Source organism: Dermacentor albipictus, chromosome 1 (genome assembly GCF_038994185.2).
Source record: "Dermacentor albipictus isolate Rhodes 1998 colony chromosome 1, USDA_Dalb.pri_finalv2, whole genome shotgun sequence".
NCBI lineage: Eukaryota > Metazoa > Arthropoda > Arachnida > Ixodida > Ixodidae > Dermacentor > Dermacentor albipictus.
In genome coordinates, this window is record NC_091821.1 from 338,489,089 (window position 1) to 338,510,076 (window position 20,988).

The 20,988-nt window shown below is 46.7% G+C and overlaps 1 protein-coding gene across 1 annotated transcript in view; it reads right to left on the reverse strand.

Annotated features, from left to right (window-relative positions):
- Positions 1 to 15,968: 15,968 nt before the first annotated feature.
- Positions 15,969 to 20,988, reverse strand: part of LOC135901953 (lysosomal dipeptide transporter MFSD1-like) — a 37,375-nt gene continuing 32,355 nt past the window's right edge. The window contains exons 11-13 of the mRNA XM_065431839.2: positions 20,795 to 20,907; positions 17,868 to 17,915; positions 15,969 to 16,132 (exon numbers count right to left, since the gene is read on the reverse strand). Of these exons, the coding sequence (XP_065287911.1) occupies positions 16,095 to 16,132; positions 17,868 to 17,915; positions 20,795 to 20,907 (199 nt within the window). The 3' untranslated portion in view covers positions 15,969 to 16,094. The remainder of the gene's footprint in view (positions 16,133 to 17,867; positions 17,916 to 20,794; positions 20,908 to 20,988) is intronic.

A 20,988-nucleotide genomic window follows, 5' to 3' on the forward strand; every position in this document is an offset into this window, starting at 1 on the left:
TAAATTAAAGCTGCAAGCATGGGCAGAGAATAATTCGTTTAGGATGAGCCCCGTCCATAAACGTCGGAATCGCTTAAATAAATAAATAAATAAATAAATAAATAAATAAATAAATAAATAAGGCCCGCGAACAGCGGGAAGCAATGTTATGCTAAGGATTTTGCTGGTGTCCGGCTACTTATAGTCTGAGGTTAGCGCATGTCTGAGTTGAGTTCCTGTATATGTACTAGTGTTTCTCAAACTGCGGGTCATCACCCCCAAATGAGTCGTGATCTTTTTTTCTGGCAGCCAGGATGGAGGGTCCAACACACACGCATATATATATATATATATATATATATATATATATATATATATATATATATATATATATATATATATATATATATATATATATATATATCGCTCCTGAAATGTTTGTTATGCACATTATCTTATCGGCAAGACATACGTACGGAAATCTAAACCTTCGGTCGCCACAAGACTCCGAACACGGGCTCCCAACAGCACCCAGTTTTGTCTCTCCGAAACTGTAGCATTTGGGCACAGCAGATACGGTTGTATCATGGAAGCGTACACATCCTTCTCCTTCAAATACATGATTAACTCAATCCTCGTTAAAATAAATTAACAAGTGTTTTTGCTAGCTCTCTGTGCCATGGCTAATGTCTTTCAATTAAAGTGTAAATGTAACTGCGTCATTGAAGAAAAAACCGATTCAGAAGGCTTATGAATAAATGAGGGAGGGGGGGGGGCACTGGCGGGTGTTGGCGTGCGTCTATTTATCTCCCTCGTACGCAGAAATTTCGGGGGAGGGGAGAGGAACGCGTGCTCGGTGTGACTGAATTTGCTCGTATCTTTACAATCCACAATGAACGCTTGTGTCCAGCTTCACTTTCCACGTAAGTCTATAGGCAGACCGATCTCATATGCGCGAGCCAATTAGTCGTAACTTAATTCTGAAAGAAGACAGCGCTGCTCGGGGGTTAAGTCATGCCACTGAACTGGACGAGTTTATGCTTGGATGTTTATCTTATATAGTGCCGGGTGTCTTCTCGCTTCTTATCTGTCCCACGTAGCATGGTTATCAGTATAACCGGTTACAACCGCATCGCAGCATTTGACTCTTTCGCTATCCCTATCCCTGAAAACAGCTGTATGTAAGCTGCAGTCATGAGGGGAGTAGGAGGTACTCCCATCAGAGAATTAACTATGTAAAAACTTTATTACTGTAAAACGCCGAAAAAAAGCTCTAAACAGAGAGTGTTAGTGAAACTACAGAAAAACGTAACAGAGCAAAATAAGTATCCCACTAAAACTGACATATGTTTTTCTTCTTTTCTTTTAAATAGTGTAGCTGCGCCAGCAATGTTCCAAATTTACGCATGCATGCAGACGCGCGCGCAGAATCACGGTTTAGGCTCACAAATTGTCCCAAAGCACTTTGAGAATTTTCGACTTTAACCTTCCTCTGAACATTCATTCCTTCCTAATCGTAACTCTGTGGTGCGCAGACTCGAATTCACCACCACATCGCGGATGCGGTTAGGGTAACGTACGGCTCACGAATTAATTCATTACCAGGAAAAGGTGGCCATTAGAAACGAAAGAATCATCCAGTGCCTGCGGAGCTTATTATGACGGAGATCAGAACAAATTGCCCTGAAATCGTCGTCATTTTATGATTGACGACGATTTCCAAGTCACGAACGGACATGCCGTTCGTGACTTGGAAGTACCGGGCTCGCCGCGTTAAAGAAAGGAAATGCGGGCAAGACAGATGACGATAATCGTTGCGTGGCAAAAGGGTGTAATTTTGCTTAAGAGTGTAGACCTAACGTTCGCTAAGAAGATCTCCAGTGTTGTCACAGAGCCCATGGCCCTCTTTCATATCGACCATTAAGCAATAATTACTGTGGCCACGAGATGAACGTTTATACAAATAAATATAAAGAATTGCATACTTGTGCAATATTGTCTTGTTTTTTTTATTTTATTTCCTTTATAATTATATACAGCTGCACAGTTCACCCACCTTCACAGAAGGAAATGGCTAGGAATTTTTTTTGATGCTCATTATATGGCCCATTACGCGAAGCATGTAGTATATAGGACCTTTCTTCAAAAAAGAATTTTCGGCGCCAATAGCTGTAACGCTGACTTGGAATCGCAGAGCAGCGTCCATTTACGAGGTGCCCGAGTTCTGGTAAAACAGACGGCTTCCCTCCCGTATAGCAGCCAGTTCCGCTGCCGCTACCGTAGATGTCGATTTGTGGTCCAATTGATGATCGCCGGGTAATGCCAAGTTACGGGATAAACGCAGCCGTTGTGGTAGATGGTGTGAGAGAACCATCGGGATATACTTGTATAGTTCCACTAGATAAATAAATATATGGGACAGGCCTTGTGAGCTGTTTCAAGCCAATGGAGGAAACGTGGGACTCCTTCGTGATTCCAGACATTTCATGGCTGGAATCACGTGGACATTTCATGGTCCAGGGATGTGTTTCGGAGATGTCGGTGGCATAATAGAAGCTTGCAGGTTTAATGCTTACATGACATGCAACTACTTTTAAGAACTCGCAGTCCAGGTTAGTTCTTGGAAGTGATGACATAGGATGGTGCAAGTCAGCAGGCGAAGATAGGTTCGCACAGATTCACAGTACCTGTACACGTCGACTGGGCAAGCCTGCGCTTCCCCTATTGTACCTTTAGTTAAGGTGCAGCGTTGTAAGCTAAAGCATATATGCGCAGTTTTTGTGCATGAAGGTCTTCCATCGTGCACAGATACGATGACCTCATGTCATATAGCAGGATCACGCTGTAATATAGCCCATAAAAAGCGCCTGATACACTTGGAACAGACTTCGTTCAGAAGGGTCACACCTCAGTTCCGATATTCGTGTATTTTATTTTATATGTAAAATACCTTACAAGGCCCCTACATGGGGCATTGAGTAAGGGGGGCGGGGCATAGAATCAAATAAGAATATACAATCTCGTAACAATATGAAGGTAGAGAAGAAAAAAACACCATCCAAGTGCACAGCCTAAAAATCAGAGAAACATATTAGCTGCATACAGCTGTGTATGAGTACAATAAAAAGGAACTCGATAAGTTTATAACAAACGTATTACAGTGGAAGGAAAAATAGCAAAAATAAAACCAAACAGTGAGTATGATCGCAATAGTTAAAAAAGGTTAAGCGATTTGAGTGAGTGCCTGAATTTTTCATGATCAGTTTCCGCAACTATGTTATCGGGGAGACTGTTCAAGAGACGAATGGCACGTGGAATTGCAGACTAGTTAAATGCTTGTTTTACCATAGATGCGCGTGAAGCTAAGATGATTGTGTAACCTGTGCGACATGTGCGATGACGTTTCTAAGTGTAGGGAGCGTTTGTTAACACGAACATGTATGTATATGAAGTTTGTAATTTTAGTCCCGAGTGCAATAATGTGCTTTCTAAAAAAACAAAAAACAAACTGCGGTCTATTACGACGCCAACAATAGTGTGGTGGGTGACTATAGCGGGAGCACCGTTCCGTCGACAACGATGGGATACTGCAACATCTATTTGCGCGTGACTGCAAGCACAGCACTTTTAGTTGTCGAGAGCTGCAGTAAATTATGGAGCGGATATGTCGTCGTGATTGTAACCCCATGTTGAAGCCTTGCACGCACTGCCTTTATTTAGCATCTGTATAGTGGCCATTCTGAGATTGTCATTGCTTCAGCTTAATGCTATGCTATACACTGCCTCCGGGATCCGCCCACTTTGCTACGACACACGCTCGCCAGAGTCGGCACGACGTTGACGGCGTGAGGACAATGGAATGAAGATCCTGAAATGGTGACGATTGTATGACGACGACGGCACGATGGCAATGGGATGACAACGAGTGTATGACGATAATCGAATGATAACGATGAAATGTTGACGGTATCACGACGGCTTAACACCGTATGCTTGACGATCAGGCACGTACCCACAGAGGGGCCCGGCCCCCCATCTCCACCCCACGCCACCACTCTTCACACACATTCCTAAAAAAAAAAAATTATGGGGTTTTACGTGCCAAAACCACTTTCTGATTATGAGGCACGCCGTAGTGGGGTACTCCGGAAATTTCGACCACCTGGGGTTCTTTAACGTGCACCTAAATCTAACTACACGGGTGTTTTTCGCATTTCGCCCACATCGAAATGCGGCCGCCGTGCACACATTCCTAAAGCGCCGCCAAATCAATCCTGAGACCTGACAGCTATTCGGCAGTCAACATTTTGCTGCCTTTTCCACTCCTTTTGGGTGGCGGTAGTTATCGGCGTCTCCTGGGGCGTGAAGGCCAGTCTCCTCATCGATTCGGTGCCAGCGCGATTAACTAGAGATGCGCTCAGTTGTCACCATCTATTGCAAGAGTCATGCGCATCGTTGCTGCTTTGTTAGTTCAACCTTCTTTGTTCTGACTGAAACAGGGACCAGGAAAGGGATTCGGTTCGTAATCAGCTGGCCCGTAAGCTCGAGGAACGAGTTGCGGCCGGAGAAAACGCCAATTGAGTTAAATTTTTCCTTTTTCATCGTTATTTACTCGAGTGAGGGCTCGCCGCGACGCTGGAAGATCTTCGGAACCATAAAACCGCGATATAGGTTAGATAAGGGGTACAATAAAATCATGCGAAACAGCGTCCACCATCAAACCCTGCAATAACCGTTAAACCCATAAGCAATATGACTGTAACCCGCTAACTCGTCTGGTTTTTCCCTAATCGTACAGCACTTTCCGCGCAAAAATTGGCAACTGGAAACAAGTGTCGCAGGTAGTTGAGAAATTAAGCGATTTACTAAGGGAGAGAGCCGAGGCAACAGCCAAACAGGAAGAAAAAGCGAAAATTAACAAATTTAGCCGATGTTCGTGAAAATATTTATGAATCAACATCTTTTTATCTAAAAATCACCGCCACTTCCAGTCCGTGAAGATGGTCGAATAGCAAATCTATGTTAGTTACACCGAATGTTACACCATGCAAGTCAAACTTCGCAAGCAGTCTATATTGTAAATCTTTGTTTCACCATTCTTTCACCTCATTTTGGCTTTTGCGGTAGGCAGCTTCTTCCTCAGGAGTGCGCACTACACGTGGTCTTCTCATGTTGTAGCTGAAATGTAATGTGCGGAACCACTAATCCAAAGCTCCGTATATTGAACGCAGGGACTACCATTAGTGATGTGGGCGCTACAATCGTTTCGACGATTGGTTGGACGATTGGTCTGACGATCGGTTTGACGATTGACGTGGCTGCCGGCACTTGCGCCAGCAACAAGTGCCGGCAGCGTCGCGCTTTTAGTAGTGCGTTTCAATCGCTGGGTACTGTTCGTTGACCGCAAACCGGCAGCATAACACGTGTTTCTCACGCGGCAGGGTGGAATCAATCGTCGATAAATTCGACGCCAATCTGGCTAGATGGCCGAAAATGCACTGTGTGACAACCGTATAAGATAGTATTCTCACAGGGAGAAAAGGGTCACTCAAACCCCTTTCTAAAACATTATGGGGTTTTACGTGCCAAAACCACTTTCTGATTACGAGGCACGCCGTAGTGGAGGACTCCGGAAATTTCGACCACCTGGGGTTCTTTAACGTGCACCTAAATCTAAGTACACGGGTGTTTTCACATTTCGCCCCCGTCGAAATGCGGCCGCCGTGGCCGGGATTCGATCCCGCGACCTCGTGCTCAGCAGCCCAACACCATAGCCACTGAGCAACCACGGCGGGTTCAAGCCCCTTTCTCCCTGTTTACCTTTTCCTCTCCCGCTAGGTCACGTGGCCCCGTCGTCTGGCAACGACGGCACATGATCCGCATAAACAGCTAAAGGGCTCAAACGAAATAACTTACGACGGGATGCAAGGGATGATAGGTCAAGACTCATTGACGAAAACGCGGTGGTCACCATGACAGGACAACGGCGGCATGCAATGAGGTACCATGACGGAATGTATTATTTTAGATTAATGGTAGCGACAATCGCTTTGTGGTCACTGTGGTAGACAGTGATGGGTTCGACGAAAGTTTTCGCTATACATTCTTGGTGAATATCAAATCCAAACAAGATCTGTGCCGCGTGGTTGGTTGATTGGAGACGGTGGAGCATGCGAGTCCGAAGTTGTCCCTGAGAAATGACTGAAACCAGACCCTGTCGGGCACTTTACCTCGTAGAAGAAAGTCTCTGCGCGCACTTCACAATCTGAAGTTTGTGACGTTCTCGTTGGGAAACGACTCCCTGAGAACACAGTGAGCCGTTTTCTTCTTCACAGTGTGCTTTACATTCGTAATGCACGACAATTAGGTCACTTTCATACCACATGTGTATGTGACTGACTGCAGTCAGTCACATACACTGCATGATCAGTGGCGTAGCAACGGAGGGGAGGGGGGGGTGCAAGGGGACAGCGGTGGGGGGGGGGGGTCATATACGTCTGAAGACACCCGGAAATTGTCGATATCTTCGCCTTCCTCTACTACACCAGGTGGGGGGGGGGGGGGGGGGTGACAGAAGACCTATGGCCCCCGGTTGCCAGACGACCTAGCTGTCCGCCACTGTGCATGATACACCGAATTTATGGTCCAGGAACTGACTCTTGAATATGGAGTTAATTGGCCCACATGCTTGCGCTCAGCTTCTCTGCCGTCATTCGGTTCCTCTCTAGCTTAGCGCTTGCGTTCGGCTTCTCTGGCGCGGTCTTCATCATGTATACATGTGCGCGGCGCCGAGATACACTGACGTAACTGTTGCCTTCGACTTTCCTCGTAATCCCGCTGTTCCTCTAGAGCTCTTACTATGCGTGGCCTACCCATAGGATTGCCTATACGGGATCTGCAATGGATTTGACTTAACTTTGTCCTTATGGATTCAAAAGGCTTCGTGAGCTTTGCTTTGCTTATTCAAGCACTCTGCCGAGTGCTTGAAGCACCTGCCTTACCTACGGGGGGTACGAGCTGCACTGTCGGCCGGGATCGGCCCACGCTTTCGCTAACGGACACGGACACGGAAAATATGCCGACTACTAAGGGGCTAACAGCTTCACTGTACAAAAATTATATATATTCCGGGGTTTTACGAGCAAAAACCACGAGGCACGCCGTAGTGGGGGATTCAGAACCAATTTTGACCACACAGGGTTCGCCCAATGCACGGTACCACGGGCGTTTTTGCTTTTCACCTCCATCGAAATGCGGCCGCCGTAGCAGGGATTTGATGCCGCAGCCTTGTCATAGCATCGCAGCGCGCTTGCCACTAAGCAACATGCACGGCGGGTTGACGAAATGAGACCGATGGAACGACGAAGACGGTTTGACGACGACGGTATGATAAGGCTGGAATGACGGCCGTATTACAACCGCGAGCACATACAGTGGCACAAGCTAGTAGACAATTTGGTTACTATGCAGAAAACGGGTTATAGACGGGCACGGATATACGAACCGGATAAGCGCAACGTATTACAAGAATGTTCGTCGTATTGAAGCAGATGGTTTAAAACGCTCTTTTTCAAACAGTATGTAGCCATTAAGGGCAACGCTTTAATCGAAATAAAACGCCGCTAATGAAAATGTCGATTTCACTGTATTCTCCCCTTCCCGTCCCTAATTTCCACATGTGTCCACAAGTGGTTTGAAAATCGCGGCTGCGGCATGCGAAAACGCCCAAAGCACATCGCGACGCAATACACGCGCTTCCTGCAATTGGCACAGTTACTGAATGGGCTCCTTTTGCGCTCCCTAAACAGCAAAGCACCCTAAGCAGTAATGCAGTAAAGCGCTGTGTCGGCGTCGTTCCTTTCAGTCCTGCGTTCTCTTTAGAGCGACAAAGTTGTTGCTATGAATTGCCAACAAGCTCAGGCATATGCTATCTCAAGCTACACAACTCCAGCCTTGGCACACACGGATAAAGTTCTCTATACGCGTGCACGCGCAACAAGGCTCCACTCGGCATAACAGAGTGCGTTTCCCGCAATTCAGCAGGCACTCCCCTCTCCCCCTCCCCCACACAGACACCAGGAGTTTACAACGAATAGGTGTAGATGGCTTCGTGTGTCGTGCTTGCTTGTCACTTCCTCTTCATAGGAATATACACGTCTGGTCTTGGCAGCTGATTATCTCATTTACAAACGTACTCTTGTAAACAGTCTAAGGGTTGTACCGCGAAAGCTCTAAAACGCATTGCAAATTTCCACGTGATTTAACGTTTCGGTAGTACGACAAATATGCGGCACATTTATACAGATCTATTCGACACACACCTAGCTGGTACATTTGTGACGCTATTTGGTAAAACATGTCATGGTATTCTTTTTAGTCATTGTAGGAAAATAAGAGGCTGCGCTATTTTGCAGCTGCAGAGTACTTGAGTCGATTAGGTGTCGCGTGAGGTGTCGAAGGGCCACACCATGCTCGACCTTGTCGGCATCGACGTTCTGATGCATATGCTGATGGTGCTGCTGTCGAGCTGTGTCTCCTCGTTGCCGGTGTAGCCGGGCTCTCCGTCGACGTTAGCGCTCCGGCGGCTGGAAGCAGAGACCGACCGACAGCGAGGAGTGGCCTCGTCGGACCGACCGCTGTGCCGCCCCGGTGAACGCGCAGCCGCCTCGCTGCGCGCCAAGCGTGCGGAGAGCGCCCGCTCTTTCTTCTTGAGCTTCAAAAGCTTCCTACGCCGCACGTCGCGTCCGTGGCGGTCTTCCTGAACCGCAGCTTGCTGCTCGGCCGGTTTGCGGCTCCTCATGACGCCTACCTTGGCTTCGTCCCCCTGGGTCCCCGACCGTACTGGGCCAGGAGACACTTTAACGGGAGAAGCGACGGCAGGTGTGTGGTTGCGCTTATTGCCGAAACTGTCGGGTGGTGGCAGTGCTGGAGAGCTGCCCTGGTGACCAGCGACGCCGGGTAGTACATCATCGGGGCTATCTTTACCCACGAGATGTAGCGCCGTGGACCGCCCCGCACCGCTACGCAGCTGGCCGTCGTCCTGATGCGCATCATTGCGTGGACGGCTGTTCGAAGGAGATGTCGCACGCAGCGCGACCGATGACGTTTTTCCGGTGGGCGCAAACGCTTCGTTAGAGTGCCGCTCGTCAGATGCGGCAGGGGTCGGACCGAGCGAAGGTTGCGGTTGGGCGTTCACCGTTTCAACGTCGGCGGAAGCAAAGCGTTCTGCGGGGAACGGTGGTCCAGCCGACTTCTCGGACGATTCAACGATCCACCGCAGGTCTTCGTACAGGTTTTCAGCCGGCGGCCTTGCTGGCAGTGGCTTCTTGAAGCGCCGCGGGCTAACCGGCGTCGACATGAGCGAAGAACTGCGCGCGGAACTGTGTGTCCGAATGCTACGCGTAGCTGCCGCAGGATTTGTCGGGCGCCTCGGATAGAGCACGTCGAGTTCAAATAGCTCGAGTTCGCCAGGCGGCGACAGAGCGTAGCTGTCTTCTTGACATGGGTCCCAGGCGGCCACCTTTTCTTCTAAAGGTACTTGCCGCGGTTGGCCTTTGCCAAGGTTTAGCGGCGTCCAGCAACTTCTGCTCTTTCCAGCGCGTTCCAACTGCGCGCTTGTAGCCTCGATCAGGTCACTGATGTCCAGCAGTCGCTCAGAGCGTTCACCACTTAGCTGCTGCGGCTCTGAGCCTTTCCTGGCGCCGTTGTCGGCAAGCCCGAGACAAGGCGTCGCTGCGTCTTTTAACGAGCCGCTGTTTTGCAAACAGCAGTCTCTGCCGCCTTGTTCTTTGTCAAGCGAGGTCGTCATCAGCGCCGCCGGCAGGACGCACGGCTTCCCGAATGTGACCCATTTCGAGTGGCGCTCTGAAATGGCCTCCGCTTCGCTTTCGGACGATTCCTCGGCCAGTGTCTTTCTGCGGCTGCGATTTCTGCGACTACGCAAGCCGTTGGCGCTGCACCGCCCGGACAATGTTCTCTGTCGCGCAAGGGTCCACGATGCGGTGGACTCCTTTCTGTCGGCATTCGGCGGTCGCCTATCGGTCACCGTCGCAGAACGGGCAGTCGGGGGCGCTCCACTCTCATCGTCGTCGTCGTCGTCTTCAGAGCGGACGAAAGCCGTCAGTTTGGTGTCGTCGGCGCTGGGGCGAACAGTGGGTGCCGACAAGCGCGCCATCGTAGCGTGGCTGCTAGGGTGCGCCCCCGCGAAGTTCGCGCCGTCCAGCTCCTTGAACCCGCTTCCGCTGCTGGGACTGGAGCTGCAGGTGCCCGAGTTTCGCTGGTCGAAGAGCGCCAGTTGCCGGCCGGCTCTTCCGCAGGCCGATCTCTGCATGTGGCGCAACGAGCCTGGATGACCGGACAGCTCGACCAGCAAGCAGCAGCAGACAGCAGCGAAAGCGTGGGAGGAGAAGCCGACTCAGGACAGGGACGTCACTGTCGGTGTTGGACGGCGTCGGTTATGGCGTGGGGAGGTGCGGCACTACCACCGTGGATCACTGCCCGGTGCTCGCTGACGTGCAGGTCAGTGGCGTTCTAGTAAAGGTGCGAGAACGTTCGGAGCCGGTATCAGCGACGACCTTCCACCTTCTTGGTATTCTTCTTCTGTGCCGCGTGGCACATGACCGCGTGGGACTTGAGTCTTCATCTTCGTTCGCAGCAGCACGAAAGAAGCGATGATGATTCTTTACCCATCCAGTAAAAGAAAAGTACTTAGGAAACACGACTGTGAGTGAGTGAGTGAGTGAGTGAGTGAGTGAGTGAGTGAGTGAGTGAGTGAGTGAGTGAGTGAGTGAGTGAGTGAGTGAGCGAGCGAGCGAGCGAGTGAGTGAGTGAAACAACTTTATTTGGCCCACTATAGACGCAAGCAAACTCAACGTCACCTGGCTAGGCCCACTAGGGGATCATCAGATGAAACCTGACGGCCCTCTCGCGAGCCCTCTGGACTGACGGTTGTGGATAAATTTTTGATTACTTAAAACCAGATATATAGTGGGAAGTACCTGACAAGCTCCAGTGAAGAGAATCAAAGACGCCATTCATCTGGCAGTAAATTAACCGATGCTATAGACTAAATAAGAAGAGCGTGAGGGTGGATCGCCGGAAGTATACAGGCCCAAAGTAAATGTGCGGCACAGTTGCTCACAGCATTTCACCACCCCATCCCTGCGAATTAGGCGCTGCATGATGAATGAGGAAAGCTTAATTGCGTCAGGTGCGCCTAATTAGGCTGTGAATTGCTAAGAATTCACGGAGAAAGGTGGAAATATTCGCAGAGTTGGGATTCGTTGCGTGACAAAACGGCAGTGAACACCACGCATTGCCTAGTGGTTACCAACTCTTATTTCTTTTTCTTTGTTACATTTTCTTTAACGCAAGCAACACCACCGAGCTCAGGACTCGCGCTCCGAGTAGCACAGTGGAAACTACGGGCGATGCCAGCCAAGAAGAACTGAGAAACGACTGCGCGTATCTGTAACATAGACCGAGGAAGGCAGGCGCCCACTGTGTGCCTCCATTCAGCAGGCGGCGAGTACAAATGATTTAAAAGTGGACAGTGGATGGCCCTTTATTCCCATTATTTTTCTTGGTTGGCTAACGCAAGTAGCTTTTGTTGCGCTGCAGAGAATGTGTGGGACAGAAATCGAGTAAATAATCCAAGGCTCAAAGGCCGCTTATCACTCCGACGCCCGAAAAACACCAGTCCAAACACACGTGGCGAGCCATTATATCGAAAATTAAATTCTGGGATTTTACGTGCCAGAACCACGATCTGACTATGAGGCAAGCCGTAGTGGGGAAACTCGGGCTTAATTTTGACCACTATGGGGCTCTTTAACGTGCACCAAATGCACGCGGCACACGAGCGTATTTGCATTCCGCCTCCATCGGAATGCGGCCGCCGCAGACGGGTTCGAACCCGCGTCTTCGAGCGCAGCAACGCAACCTGCGGCGACTGATCCTGACACTCAGAAGTGCCGACTTTCGAATAGCGTGCGCACGGTCTTCCGCCATCATGCTTCTTTCCGCAAGGTGGACCAACTAGCCAAACGTCGCACACTTTTGCAAATGTGTGCCCGGGACGGCCTTTTCTTGACAACCAAGAACTGGCGATGCACACTCCACTTGAGAGAGAGAGAGAGCGTTGTACGACGCTTTCCGGCTGATCTCGCCACCCTCGAGACTGCACGCGCAGCTGACCTTCCAAGGTAGTGACAGTGGTTTTCGCGGCTTTACCGCTGTGTTGGGGCTTAAAATGCCGAGGGCCACGCCAGTGTGGATTGTTATACTGAATTCGAGGGGGAGTCCGGGATGAGTTTCCGCAACGCCACTGCTATTGGATCTTTTCATTTCCACTTCCCTATCCCTGCCTTTTGATCCCAAGAGCTAAATGGATTTGTCATAGTGCAGTGACAACACGCTTCTTACCGTAGTTGCCCTTCAGCCCGGCAGCACGATAAAGAATAAACGTACCCAAGAAGCGGGTTCTTAAAGGGCCCCTCACTAGGTTTGGACTTCTTTAACAAACAAGCGTAGCGTATACATGCCGAGCTGACGTTTATGTCTGCGATGTATTACGACGCTGCGAAGCTGAAGTTTCAAACCAAACGCCGCGCTCCTTCACTCTCAAGGCAGCCCGCTCCCAGGCAGTGTGTGACCACACTGCCTAGGTCAAACCACACTGCCACACTGCTTGTGGTCAAACGCACATATGCCTCTTTGCGGAAGGCGCAACGCCGCAAGAAAGCAGACGGCGCAAGAAAGGAGACGGGGCTCGGCGCCGATGTCCATACGTCTCTCGGCTTTGGTAGCGACATGGGAAAAAGGCAGGGAACGCTACTAGAGGCGGGCGGAGAGAGTCTGTTGGCAGCGACATTCGCCTCCCGACGGCGTGGTAACAGGACAGTTATTTCCTCAATAACGAACCGATCTAATTTTTTTTTCGGTAAAACGCTTCTTGACTTGCTACTTCCGATGTATAACCAAAATTTTCAATGAAGTCTGGTGAGCGGCTGAAAACAGCAGGTTATACTAATGGGGCCTAAATACGTTGTGTAATCGTGAATTAGCGCTTTCACGTCTCACACGTTAGCACGGGGCACGTACCCTAGGGGTGGCGCAGTTCTTGAGCAAAGCTGGGGCTATGCCGCAGGAAACCCCCTTGGCGTTGGCGAGCGTTTCGACTGGCCGACACGGGCTACGAGAGACGCTGTAGCGATAATTCCTGAGCGCGTGGGGAACCTCTGCGCACTAAACTCTCGGTGCACAGCCTGTTCACCGAAGCTGGCTTTTCCGCAGCATGGGACATTGTGCGGAGAACCCCACCTCACTGGCAACCTACGAGCGCATACCTCGAGTTAAGGATAGTGCTTTGCGCGCGCCGCTTCCCAAAACGGCGACGCCGCGAAACAGCGGGGTCCAGCGCTGTGTTGCTAGAGGTTGAACGCGTCGAATTAACACACCGCACAACGCACGAAGCGCAGTTACGTAGTCGCCAGAAAATCAGTCCGATCCCATTCCACGACGCGAGCCGTCGTGCCGTACGTCACCGTTTTTGTGGACGGCCCAGCTATCTCTGTTTTGAGTGGGACTTTTTTTCGAGTAACCCTCTACAGTTTTTCTTCTTACGACTCGCCCCCTATCGGAACGTGATCGCCGCGACAACGCGCCCATGCAGCAGAACACCACAAATCGCGCAGCCACTGCTACAGTGAGCGACACACCTCAGCCCATTTTTCCAGTGGCGCTACGCGAGGATGGAACGAGCTGCTGTCATCGCGTTTCGTAGGAGGAGACAGGTCACGCGGGTCCATCGATGCCGTGTAACGGAGACCACCTGTCCGGCGGGGTATATGCGCGCTTCCAGAGCCCTATGTCGTCCCTCGGTTCCGCGGTTTCGGGTGTCCCGAAAAACCAGCGCAAACACCGCCCCGTCGACGGGGTGCGGCGGCGATCGATATGTAGGTAAAAGACACGGTGTCGCGGGGTGAAACTCGACGGAGCACGTCCGAAAACTCTTTGCGTCTGTCGGGTCGGATGTACGTGCCCGCGGCCCGAAAGCATATATGCACCTCTACATGCGTCACATAGGCGAAGCAGTCTCGCAGACAGAAAAGTGCGAGGCATATATGAAACAAAACAATAGGAAGAAACAGAAAATGATCTAAAAAAAACAAACAAAAAAAACAGAGATATTGTGAAAGGATTTACTTCAGCACCTTCTCAGAGCTCAGAAATGGCGATTTACTGATTGTGCCCCAGAGGATTCAGTCATTTTGCGCTAAGATCTTGATAATCAAGGTGCCGCTGGCTGAAGCGATAATCTGACATGCCTGTAAACATAGAAGGTTGCTTATCCGCTCAAGCGAGGCTTTTAACAGCAGGCGCATCGCCAGTAGGTGTCGCAGACGGCCATTTCGCCATGCAATCTCATGTTCCATATTTCCTGGCCAACTGTACGCAGGTTCACTTATTAAAGCACAGGTCATCCTTGGTGAATTCCTTCAGACCTGCCTCAGCATTTTGATGTGTAGTCACGGTATGAATTCATTCAAAATTTCAAATTAATTCAAAATAAATGACTTCATTCAAAAGGATGATTTATGAGAGGAAAGCTGAGAAGTTGTTCTGAACTATCTCCTAGCCTGCTACTCAGCATTGGGGAAAGGGGGAAGAAGGAGAAAGTGAAGATGATGATATGAAAAGGAAAGATGCACAAATAAAACAATAACCTGGAACACTTATAACCATATCAAAGTCAGTGTCACAAAAGACCAACAATGGCCTTCACTTCCTGACAAGAGTATTTTGGCAATGAACCGAAAAATTCCTGTAATATCTACTCATGTGTGCCAAGTTTAATATGACATTTCTGCAATGCCTGCTGCCAAACTTGTTTGTTGTAGTCGTAGCTCATCATAACAGGGTGCCACAGCATCCACCACAGGACTTGGGTAGGTGTAGGTGTTATGTTCAGTATATTGTAAAACTGAAAGTTGTCTTTGTAGGAGACTTAAAATGTCTTGCACTCCTAGACCATCACGTCACCCAGCTTGAGCTGTCATAACATGCTGATGAGTTACTCAACAAAAAATTCTCATATGGATGAAACTCTTGTGAATTTGGCTGTTGAAGGTTTGTGATGTATATCCAGTATACATACTGGCATCTGCAAGGCCTTCTATTCTCGTGTCTGAATCCTTTGCATACTGTTAGCCTGCACATATTTCAAGTAGGCGTGTGCAAACATTTGAAATTTCCAATACAAATTAAATAGTCCTTGCTATTTGATTCGAGAATTCACTATTTCAAAGATAAAAAGAGTTGTTGCAGTCTAGAGGGAGAAAGATTGATGCACGTGGACTCTTTGGAATGACTGCAGAAGAACAACAACAAACATGGTTCTGCAGAGGAACCATGTTTGTTGCACAGACACATCAGTTCCTGAGAAAACACTTAGAGCAGGCCACTCCTGCACAGTAGTTGCCAATAAGCATGTTTCGCTTTGGGCAGCCTATCAATTTGTTGCCTCGATTTAGGCAAAGCAATTTATTTTTTTGGCTAAACTCATTGTTTGCATTCCTTTAGAATGATGCGCTGTGCTGTAGTATTATACTAAGCCTTTTCAACAAATGCAACACTACCACGTGCATCTGGACATGCTGCTCCTTTGTATTATTACCATCAATTGCTGTGGTGCACACGTACAATCACCTTTCGAGTTGTTACTTACAGCGTCTTGGCAGACCCGACACCCAGTTAACAGCAATACATGTATCGAACAATGTGAATGACCCTTTTTTGCCAAACAGACTCTCTGTGACCCTTATAATACACTGTGTAGGAATAGAAAATACTCAGTATTCAGTATTTGAAGGCAGCTTCTTTTTTTTTTTAATATTGTTGTTTGATTAAAATACTTCATTCACTATTTGAGCATGCCTAATTTTAAACAATACACGAACAAAAAGTTGATAGAGCAGAGAATATACTAGCACGATATAATAAAATAGTTTAATGAGTGATGAGAATCAACAATATTGTGGAGAGCAATAAAAGGTGCCTAGCTTATGACTTGTATCACTGTTTCTATTCGCACTCATATCAAGAACCGTATAATATCAGTCTTTCTTCAGGCGACTTTGATTGAGAACTCCACCTACAAAAGCAGACAAGAACAGGTTTGGTGGGTAAATGCGCAGTTCTGTGCAAAATACGAGAAACGTGTCAAAACTATACAAGCAAAGGCAAGCTAAGAAAAAAGTTTCAAAAAGGAAGCACTCTATGGATGGCAGCCAGAGTTGTGGCCATTGCTGCTTTATATACACTGTCATGCTTGAAGAAAACTTCCTGCAAAGTGAGCACACTGAGACAAGGTGATGCATGAGTTAGCCATCATTCTCAATGTCAAATGAAGAACTGACTTTTTTTGTTTTCTAGTCGCTGGGTAGCTCCATAATGATACCACACATTTCGCTGATGTACAGTTTTTTTCATGCAGATTCTGTGAAGTAATAAGCAGGTGTATGAGTGGTGATCTGTTTTCTTGACGTAAATTCATCACGGTAGTTAGAAACCGTTAGCTGGCTGTGCACAACTGAATGTTTCCATGATCGATTATAGAGTTCTCTTAGTTGCAATGCCAGTAAAATATTTACAGAGACTGTCATACTTAACCATAACATGCCTTAGACACCTTTTTGCTCCTCCTACAAAGGGTGCTGGTTGTTTCTAGTTGAGTTTGGCACATTTTTCAAAAACATTTTATGTTTGCTCCTTATAGAATGTGCTTGGTAATGTTAAGCTGCTTTAGATGCATATTCATTGCATGGGTCAAGTCTGATGGTAGCTAGAAACTGATATTATAGCGAATTTCATCAAGTCAATATTTTTATGCTTCTAGAAAAAGCAAAAGAAAGAAAAGAAAAAAGAATTCTACTTCCCAGGTCATAAAAACAGTCCTAGTACCAGCAAGCATTTACAAAATTTCACAAGAAGGAAACAATCACAGGATCAAAAGCACTGATATGCATGGTAAAGATTGTGATGAAAGCAAAAAGTCAGGACAAACTGCACCATAAGCTGCCATCACATGGCACCACTCATACAAATGGCGCCATCATGTCATCTGCAGACCGGAGGTTGCAGAGATATTCACTACTGATACTCACTCCTGATCCTTTCCAGTCTAATGACTGCCAATGCTAGGCTACCATTTGGTTAGCTTACAATTACAATGGTGCAGTGATTCTAAAGGCCAAGGTCACTGTGTTTGCTATATTTGTTTGCAAGAACACTGAGAACAGAGACACGTCCTGACTGCCATGAGACAATGCATGTCCCTGCTTAGTTCTGGTTGCATTTTCCTGTACTGACTGGTCGCTGCTGCGCTCAGGAGCACATCGCAAGTACAGATGGAGCACCCATGCGTGATGCCTGTACTGGCACAACGATGACATAGCCCAATGTTCCATTCCCTGCTCAATTAGTAGGGTTTTTTGGTGTTCACCGGCAACACATGCATGTGAAGACGTGCATGCAAATGAATTCTGTGTTGGCTGGTGCTTTTCTTTCTGTAGGCTTGTCACAACGGCTTCAGGTACATGCAATGTAGGTACATTTCTCTATATTGAAAGTGCAGAACAAGATTACTTTGCTAAATAGCAGCAAAAGATGCACTGCTTTTACTGGGACTGTAGATCAAGCATTGAAAAAAACCTCACAACATTGCAGATCTTGCTAAATTGAGATGCAGTGTATCAAGGTTTGACTGTGCATTTGTTTTTTACGCTAAAATTGTAAAAACAGTTCCCCACAGCTTTTACCTATTGTCCGAAGCAAGTAAGGGTATAAAAGATGCATCTATCAGAACAATAAATGGATGCAGCACTTACCTTGCTTAGCATTCACCATAACAAGCAAAAGGCAAGCAATGAGAGAACCTGCAGAGAAACACACAAAAAAGAAGACGAAATGTTGATGCCGGGTCATGGATGTGTGTCCCAAGAGGATAAACACAAGTCACATCTGTGCAATGCATTAACACGCTCCCTGTGGCAGCGCTTTTTGAGGTCCCAATTCCCAAGTGTCATGACCCATTACTAGTAATTCGCATTTTCCTTCAAGCACAGTGAGAATCAGCACTCAGTCATGCATCCTTGCCTCTTTCTGAAGGTGCAGAGAGATGGCAGCACTGAGCTTGCAATAGGAAGCAACAATAATTTGTCACTTGTGTTGATTTTTCGTGAACACTTCCTCACTACAGGAAGGACCTGAATTTTCACAGCTAGACATGGGAAATAAGCATCATGAAGCACCGATAATCCATGCCACAGTGAATATTAGCACCAGGCATCAATAAAAGGAATTAAGAAATTATCAAAAAATTTAACTCAAATAATTGGAACATTCTAATAGATAAATCAATTGATTTAACAAATTTGCAGAGTTATTTAAATATGAAAGCTAAAAAAAAGATCAAGACTGTTGGTTTATGTACATAAACACTGAAAGAAAAAAAAAGAAAAGACACACACTGTGCTAGAAATCAGCAGGAGTGGCTTTTAATAGCACGTTTATGACACTCATACACAATCGTAAGTCCAGCAGCAGAGGCAAGGAAGCTTGTTAACATTCTCTGGTACTCTCAGTATGAAATGCGAGAGCCTTTTCAACATGTTGCCAGCCATTTGTTCAATGTCCACACTGTAGCCAGAGACTAGATTTTGCCTCTGCCAGCTCGAAGTGCTTTACTATGCAGGTGTCTTTTTTTTTCTTCTTCTATCAATCAAGCTTCATAATTAATATAGCAAATATATACATAAACATGAGAAACGGTATATACAGAAAGAGGTCCCAGGGTCAAAGACCGACTCCTATACAACACAGTACAAGAACACCAAAAAGCACATTGCAGTATTTAGACTGTGTTTTCAGACCTACAGGCAGCTATCTCAGTGAGAACATTGTAGCTCGATCTGTCATTCCCTTCCTTCCGTGACCGTAACTGATTAATGACAATCAACATAATTAATCATAATTCACAATCATAATAATAAAGCATAATTAAAGCATAATACAATCAGAACATTAACCCTTTCAGCGCCACTGACGAACCGGTACATTCTCCAGCCTCTCCAGTTGGATGTGCACAGTAACATGAAATTGGCGAGCTCCGATATAGTTTTCTGATCTGCTGCATACTTCTAGAAGCACATTTTCTCATCTCTCTGGGTTTGCTCAGTATCGGTTTTTGCTAGCACACTACAGAATGCACCCATTCGTGGGCGTCGTTGCGTTGTGCGTATCTGCCAATTGGACGGTTGGCTCCCGAACTTTGTACACCGCTACTGCAGCAATTCTCCACTGAAATATTCGTGCTGTAGCACAAGAACTACTCTTGCGTGTTTCTGACATCTGTCGTACATTTATAGCAGTTTCATTTTATTTTATATTATATCCCAACACGGCTGCACTAACATGGAATTGTGCATATCAGAACGAAACTAGGTAGGAGATAGAAAACAAAGATAGGAATGCGAGGACCATTTAGGAGTGCATTTGTGATCATTCCTGTGATTTCTTCCCTTCTGCATAACCAAAAAATATAAACTGTTGTGTTTGTTTTATAATATCAGGAAAAGACACAGCATTAAAAGAGTTAATTACAATGAGACATTAATCAAATTATTTGAATGGTAATCGATCGATTGTCCAGCCATAGTAAATATGCTAATGCGGGGATACTAAAATGTCAAATACTCAAAGCCTAAAAAAGTTAAGTACAAAGTAACTGCCGGTGGACTACACTGCAACTACTATCCTGATACTTGAATAGCTTTTTGACACACATCTTACAGCAGGCAATTGACAATTAAATATAGGGTGAAAATATAGTGTCTACATAATCATTTATTTTCATTTCCTTTAGAAGAAATTAAAAACATGGCAGGCAGTCATGAAACTCCCGCACTGAGAGCATTACAGGGAAAGTAAACTTCATTCTAGAACACTTCATCAGTTGGCAGATGTTAAGAGATCAAGAAAGAGTCAAAACATAGCAAAAATTTTGAAATTTCATGCATAGGTATTTATAATTCAATCTGTAAGGTGGTATTCACCTATATCTTCAAACAAAAAGAGACATTACAAATTTAAGTGGATGTCTTGCATTCACCAAAATGACGTTTTTGGAAGGTGCTTGCTGAACACACTGGCGACAGGACAATGCTCTCAAACGGCTTCCATCTTGTCATGCTCTTTGTCCTTCGTCTTGTTTGTGCCGCAAATGGGATATGACCCACTAAGTAGCTCAAACCAAGAGTCTGACTGAACACATATGTAAGAACTTTTCAAGTGGGGCTATACATTGTAATTAAGTGGCAACGTACGTTGACAGGCACATTTACAAAATAATGGCATCTACTCATCCCACAAATTCAATGTGGCATTATATTCTTATAACTGTTGTCGCTTATATATCTGTTCAAACACAACCAAGTCATTTGTCTGTCCATGTAACAGTACATGTTCTGTTTTAAATGATATTTTATTTAACATTGCATAATTAGAGCTTTTTAAATAAGGATGAGTTCATTAGAAGTCGACTGTATTTGAAAATTGAAAAAATTTACGTATCTGTTTAATTTTCTATAATCCTAGTACACTCATATGCTGAACTTTTGGTAAGAGATAAAAGTCTCAATGTATGAGTCTAGGCGCTTTGCACGCAAGGCACACATTCTGTTGAATGACACAAATAGCTGTGAAAGCATGAACATAATGACACATTCATTAGCCGAGGATAGGCCAGCCAACTTACAGCAAAGCCACGCCATGAGAAAGACCTCAAGGACGAAATATCCACTGCTGTCGACAATCATGCCGGACACCATGGCAATAACAGCGAGACCCAGGTTCTGCACAGACTGCATTCTGGAAAAGGTGCAAAATAATCTGACTTCACGAAGGGGTGGGAGAGGCAGTTTGTCGAGTCAACATGGGAGAGCAGGAGCA